Genomic DNA, 7413 nt, shown 5'->3' on the forward strand with positions numbered 1-7413 from the left:
GCCGTGGTCCCACAGAGTCCGAGACCAGCTGCCGTGGTCCCACAGAGCCCCAGGCCAGCTGCCGTGGTCCCACAGAGCCCCAGGCCAGCTGCCCCAGCAGCTCTCCAGATCTCCACGTCTCCGGAGGGTCCGGCGCTCTCCAAGTCTCCAGGGGGTCCGGCGCTCTCCAAGTCTCCAGGGGGTCCGGCGCTCTCCAAGTCTCCAGGGGGGCCGGCGCTCTCCAAGTCTCCAGAGGGGCCGGCGCTCTCCAAGTCTCCAGAGGGGCCGGCGCTCTCCAAGTCTCCAGGGGGGTCGGCGCTCTGCACGTCTCCAGAAGGGCCGGTGCTCTCTACTACCACAGAAGATTCCCCTCCTCGGCCCTCCACGTCGACCGCAATGGCCTCTAGAACACCCTTGTCGGCTGCGATGGCCTCCAAGACATCCATGTTGGCTGCGGCTCCCCTCCAGGCCTCCATGTTGGCTGCGGCTCCCCTCCAGGCCTCCATGTTGGCTGCGGCTCCCCTCCAGGCCTCCATGTCTCCAGAGGGGCCGGCGCTCTCCCCTACCGCAGAAGATTTGCCGCCTGCCGCAGAAGATTTGCCACCTACCGCAAAGGCTCCACAACCACCCATCGCAAAGGCTCCACAACCACCCATGTCGGCTTCAGCAGCTCCACGGCCCTCCATGTCTGCTGCAGCTGACCCAAAGCCCTCCATGTCGGCCGAGACGGCCTCCAGGACCCCCATGTCGGCCGAAGCGGCCTCCAGGACCCCCATGTCGGCCGAAGCGGCCTCCAGGACCCCCATGTCGGATGATGCTGTGTCCAGGACCCCCATGTCGGCCGAGACTGCTTCCAGGACCCCCATGTCGGCTGAAACGGCCTCCAGGACCCCCATGTCGGCTGCAACGGTTCCCAGGACATCCATGTGGGCTGCAGCTCTGATCCTCCTGCCTGGTGCAGTACTGGTCCTGGTCTTACCTTTGATCTGGCCCCAGCAAGGCTTACACGGCCATCTGACCTGGACTTTGCCACTTTTTGGTCAGTGGCCAGGTCGTCCACCAAAGTTTTGGGGCTTCTCTGGAGGTCCCTTCGGACCTCCAACCTGCCTTTTTAAGAATGTAAGTCCATTTCTATCTTAACATGTGATTATTGACCTGCCATTGTGTATCTATTCCTACCAAACCCAGCCGGTCGAAGCAGATGGTCCTCTAGCCCTGATCCTGGTTCTGCTAAAGGTTTCTTCCTCATGAGGGAGTTTTTCTTTCCACTGTCGCCTTCATGCTTGTTCAACATGAGAGTTCAGTGATGGAGTTAAACTCAAAGCTGCTCCTCAGATAAATAATGTTCAATTATTATTTTATATTTGAATGTTTCTGTTCAATTATTATTTTATAGATGAATGTTTCTGTTCAATTATTATTTTATACATGAATGTTTCTGTTCAGTTATTAATTTATAGATGAATGTTTCTGTTCAATTATTATTTTATAGATGAATGTTTCTGTTCAATTATTATTTTATACATGAATGTTTCTGTTCAATTATTATTTTATAGATGAATGTTTCTGTTCAATTATTAATTTATACATGAATGTTTCTGTTCAATTATTAATTTATACATGAATGTTTCTGTTCAATTATTAATTTATAGATGAATGTTTCTGTTCAGTTATTATTTTATACATGAATGTTTCTGTTCAATTATTATTTTATATTTGAATGTTTCTGTTCAATTATTATTTTATACATGAATGTTTCTGTTCAGTTATTATTTTATACATGAATGTTTCTGTTCAGTTATTATTTTATACATGAATGTTTCTGTTCAATTATTATTTTATACATGAATGTTTCTGTTCAGTCCCTGAGACGACTTCTGTTGAGACTTGGAGCTTTAGAAATAAACTGGATTGGACTGAAATAGAGAAGAACAAATAAAAGAAAATGGTATTAAAAAAACAAAACAAAAACAGCTAGGTTGTAAAGAGATGTAGAAAATGAAAATCAGACACATGTCCTGCGTTGGTTTTTGTTCATCTGTTGACTCTCTAACATCATGTTGCTGCTGATCTCTCATGTTGCTGCTGATCTGTTTCATGTTGCTGATTATTTCATGTTGCTGCTGATCTGTTTCATGTTGCTGATTATTTCATGTTGCTGCTGTTCTGTGTAATGTTTTGTGCTAATAGTACTTAGTGTTTTCTTAGTTTAGCGTATTTTTTACTTTATTAGATCTTGTTACTATTTTTATCTTATACTTTTGTTGGATGTAGAATTTGATTTGATTGGTCTCCTTCCTCTGTATCCAGGGTTCTGATTGGTCTCGGTCCTCTGTATCCAGGGTTCTGATTGGTCTCGGTCCTCTGTATCCAGGGTTCTGATTGGTCGATGGCTGCTTGTCAGGAAGAAAGAGGTTCTGTGTTCGGATCCTCTCGGTGGATTACAGACCGAGCCTAGCAGGCCCAGGTAGACTCGGTTCTGACGGTTCCGAGAGACCTGGACCCACCGACGCACACAAAGCCCGTCCTGGACTAGGCTCGAGTCTTTTACCCCCCAGGAGGATTGTTGCTGGTTCTGCTGAGCCGGACCGGGTCAGTACCAAGCTCCATGGAAGAAGTGGGCCAAGGTTCGGTTCGGCTGCCGGAGGAGAAGCAGTGACGGGGGACTCCTGTTGAACCAGAACCTGTTTACTTCCTCCGTCCGCTTCAGGTGAGTCCAGTAGAACCGACCGAACCGAACCAGCAGCAGTTCTGCTGAGGCCCCGGTCCGTTTGTGTGTATCCGCCCAGCACCAGAACACCAACCGGACCTCCTTCCTGGTGGTGTTCTGGATCCTGTGGTTCCCCCCGTGATCTGCAGACATGTCTTCTGAAACACCAGAGCAGAACCGAGCCACAGGAAGGTTCTGGTCCACCTCACAGCTCTGTAACTTTAAAACCGGTTACTTCCATCAAATGAAGACTGGACCCGGGTTTGAACCTGCGCACCTCACGTGTTCGAGCTGCTGCCGTCACCATGGTAACCACGGCTGGCGACAGCCTGTCACCATGGCAACCACAGCTGGCGACAGGCTGTCACCATGGCAACCACGGCTGACCGGCATACAGGCAGACTGAAAACGAAGCCTCAAACAGTGACAGGCAGGAGATGCTGATGGCCACACGTGGACCTTCTCTCTGTCTGCTTCATGGAGGAAATATGAAAAGTTAAGAATGTTCTTTAGTTTTCAGTAATCCAGGTAGAAGAATGAACAAAGTCAGGTGAAGTCCTCTGGATGGAGGACCTCACCTGACTTTGTTCATTTAAACCAAGAAGTTTCAAACGTCATTTTGAATTTGATGCCAGCAACACGTCGTAAAAACACGACGCAGGTCCACGTCTCTTCTGAGACTTCACCCCACGGTCTGGAAACATCTGGACCTGAGGAGACCAGTTCTGGAGGGAATGCTCTCTGAAGGATTCCAGCTTTTCAGCAGTGCTGAGTCTTTACTGGATGGAGCAGATGTTCTAAAACACCATCATTATGAGTGACCTTTGACCCCTGCACCTTCATGTTGAGATGTTTGTTTTAGGACTGACGCCTGTGATGGACGTTTGTTGGATGATGTTTGACCTCATTTCTTCTTCACGTGTATTTTTGTCACGATGCTCCACGGAGCTCTTCAATCATTTCCTGCTGCACTTTACCACACGACCCAGTTTAGTTGGAACTGTGTGTGTGTGTGTGTGTATAAACAGTTTCAGCTGCAGATCATCAAAGTCTGCTGACTGGTTCTGCTCTGACCTACAGCTCGTTGTTCTCGATGTTCTTCTCAGTTTTTATCCTTCACCCGTTGAGTTCTGTAAACTTGTCTGGACCAGAACTTCTGATCTGCTCAAGATAATTAACGGACTTCATACACATCTGCATCATCACTGAATGCAGAGCTGCAGAACGTCTTCATCAGCCGAGCTCTAAGGTCAAGGTCAAAGGTTATAGAAGGTCTTTGTGGATTGCTGTATAGCAGTTTGTTGACGATCAAGGGTCAGGGTTGTTTGTCACACTTCACCACATGTGGTTCATGAGGTGGAACAAAACTGTGCTCATGGTCCCAGTTACAACCAACAACAGCAAAAATATAAACTGGAAAAGAACCAGTAGATCAGGATCTGACATCTAAAGTAAGACATCCTTTAACAAAACAATACACTGAATAACAGCAGCACGAACATGAGTCATTGTGGGTGGATGAGTATGAATGAATGAATACAGCAACATGAAATAATCAGCAGCATGAGATCAGCAGCACATGTCAACAATCAAGCTGCATCACAGAGATTCTCCTGGTTAGAGGTTCATGAGTCTAACAGCCTCAGGGTAGAAGCTGTTCCTCAGTCTAGTGGTTCTACACTTAATGCTCCTCAACCTCCTTCCTGAGGGGAGTGGGGTAAAAAGTGTGTGTGCTGGGTGGGTGGGGTCCTTCATGATGCAGGTGGTCCTCTTCCTGCATCTGGAGGTGTAGATGTCTGTGATGGTGGGGAGACTGACTCCAACATCTTCTGTGCAGCCTTCACCACTCTCTGCAAAGCTTTTCTTTCTGCAGCATGACAAATAAAGAACCTCTAATCCTTGGAGAATAAATATATATATAAACATATGGTTATGATATAATAACTAAAGGTTAAATCGTGTCATTTGGACCAGCTTCTTTAAGTGAGAGACGTTTCCTTCTCCATCCGGAGGACTTCCTCAGTCCATGACCTTCCAACCAGATCAGTCTCATAGGCAGCCTTCACTGCTGGGCTTCAAGACGACTTCCTGTTGGAACCTCAGAGGAAGACTAACACGTGCAGAACAATCCTATGTCTTGGTCCATGTGTCCGACCTGGGTCTCTGTCCTAAAACCTCTGGTTGTACTGGGTGTTGAACTGGGTGTTGTACTGGGTGTTGTACTGGGTGTTGAACTGGGTGTTGTACTGGGTGTTGTACTGGGTGTTGAACTGGGTGTTGAACTGGGTGTTGTACTGGGTGTTGTACTGGGTGTTGTACTGGGTGTTCTCCATGGCGGCTGATGGTTTTGGACGGTGTGCCTGTTCCACACTTTGACGAGCTGTAGGAGCTGCTTTAATCACAGACTTGGCGCTTGGTCTTCTAACTTTAAACTGATTTAAGTTGCAACGTTTAACATTCAGCAGCTGAGTCACATGGTACGGACCACGCCCATTTCTGCCTTTAATCATGTAGTTTATTTTAAATGGATTTAAAACCATTGTCCATGTCCTTTGACTGGTTTTCAAGGCTTCTGTGAACTCCCATCTAAAACCTACGTACCGTTTGGATCATGAATTTCAAAGGAAGAGTAATGTTCATGAAACCTTCGCTCCCTTCTGATCCAGTTTTATTTCTCAGCTGTTTCAACAGATCATCAGAACGTTCGGCTCTTTCTGGACAATCCTGCTCTGACTTTTAGTATTGGTGCAACTTTAGCTGTTTTCTGCTCATAGAAAAAGAACTGAGCTCGTTCTCCATCCTTCAGATCTTTACATGTGTTCACAACCTTTTACTGCTCCTGACACATTTTGTTCGGCTTCAGCTACTTTCAGCTTCCTGCTGAAAATTTAAACTAATTTTCAGCTACTTTCAGCTGTTCTTTGCTCATTTCTGCTTCTTTAAACCTAATTAATCAAATTTGTGTTCTTTCTTCTGCCAGCTTCGGCTGGTTGCCACATGCTGATCTGATGCTGAGAACAGAAAAAACATCCGTCTCAGAAGGTGCAACCGTTTTTATATAGAACGGTTTCTTTTCACAAAGATGGCCTCCTTTACTCCTCTCTCAAACCATCGTTCCTCTCGGTCCAGGATGTGAACATCTTCATCCCTGAAAGAGTGACCTCTGACCTGGAGATGAGTGTAGACCTCAGGGTCCTGGCCTGATGATGTTGATCTTCTGTGCTGGGCCATCCTTTTGGCCAGTGGCTGTTTAGTTTCCCCGATGTAAGACTGATCACCCTCCTGACACTGAACAGCGTACATGGTACATGGACTGCACCTATACAGCTCCTCTCTGTCTGATCCAGACACTCAGAGCTCTTCACAACAATCTGTGCCTCATTCACCCGTTCATACAGCTCTATACTAGATCTGTACAGACACTAATCAGAGCTTTATCACATGGGACACACATCAGAGGTGATGAGGGCTTCAGGTCTTGCTCAGGGGCACTTGGGCATGTGACTGTTTCTTCTGTTCTCTGCATCAGCTCAGGTCCGTGTGCATCAAGGACAACGTGAGCCCGAGCGTTTAGGTGACGGGCCACAGAGTGCCCCCTCAGTGAGGACTGCACTAGACTAAAGGACCTTCTCCTACTCCGCTCCTGTTTCCAGGAATATGTTGTAAAAACATCTGAAGCTCTCGACCTTTGACCTCTCTGACCTCAAACATCTGATAAGTTCATGAGATCAACCAACACAGACATGTTCCTGTTTGTAGTTTTCTACTCCGCCTTGTAATCGAGCTGTTCTTATTTTTCACTTGGTTAGCTTTTGATGATTGTCCACTGTCGTCATCACTCTGTTCAAAGCAGGTCTCTCTGGTAAATGAGCCGCGGGCTCAGTGGGACTAACTGCTTAAATAAAGGTGGAATGGATCTGCCTGAGAAGAAAGAAGCACATTTACCTGCTGGTTCTTTAGAGTCCGCCTGCTTCATCCGTCACCAGCCACAGCTCAGCACGAGACCATCTGCACTGAAGTTCAGGAGGAAGCGGGTGATCATGTACGAAACAAAGGGTGCTGCTCCTTTGAATCACGTGGTCACGTGTCCCTCAGGTCATGTGACCACTCGCCTTGGTCATGTGTGCCTTCAGCCACCTCTGCATGTTGAGACTATAAACCTGGTTCTGGCCCGGTCAGGTGAGCGGACAGTGCTGTTCTTGTTGAACCAGGTCATGTTGCAGCAGAACTTCCTGCCTGCACACAACAGAACCATGTGGGTTCCTCACAGAAACGGAGATGGTCAGACATGGCTCTGCCACGGCCCTGCAGGTCATATTTACTGCACACGTGTTTGGTGGGAGAAGATGTTGCGGGGTTGATGGTTCGTGTCTGGTGTTGATGAGCTGCTGTAGTCACTGTCCACTGCTTGGTGCCAGATGTTGCTGCTCATCACTGACTCTGAGCCTAAAGTTTGTTCTGACATCTGCAGCAGCTGTAAAGTAAAGAAGCACGGTGCTTTCTTTGACAGCTGCTCCTGTGCAGCTCTCCTTGCAGCTCGGGATGGCAGGAAATGGACATCTAAAAATAGACCGCATGCTTTAAGGCTTGGCTGCTCTGTGCCTGTCAAGTCCCAGTGTCCTCATAACATCAGCCTCTGATCTACACCATCATCTCAAGAACATCAGCCTCTGATCTACACCATCATCTCAAGAACATCAGCCTCTGATCTACACCATCATCTC

General features: G+C 47.5%; 1 protein-coding gene across 1 annotated transcript in view; it reads left to right on the forward strand.

The window, feature by feature from the left end:
- Window positions 1–6600: 6600 nt before the first annotated feature.
- LOC119428419 (LARGE xylosyl- and glucuronyltransferase 1) overlaps window positions 6601–7413 on the forward strand; it is a gene marked incomplete at its 3' end in the record, with an annotated part of 106286 nt that continues 105473 nt past the window's right edge. Inside the window, 1 exon segment of the mRNA XM_037696100.1 lies at window positions 6601–6868. Within this exon segment, the coding sequence (XP_037552028.1) occupies window positions 6601–6868 (268 nt within the window).

The sequence above is a fragment of the Nematolebias whitei genome, chromosome 22 (assembly GCF_014905685.2).
Source record: "Nematolebias whitei isolate Nwh7 chromosome 22, NemWhi1, whole genome shotgun sequence".
In the NCBI taxonomy this organism is placed as follows: domain Eukaryota; kingdom Metazoa; phylum Chordata; class Actinopteri; order Cyprinodontiformes; family Rivulidae; genus Nematolebias; species Nematolebias whitei.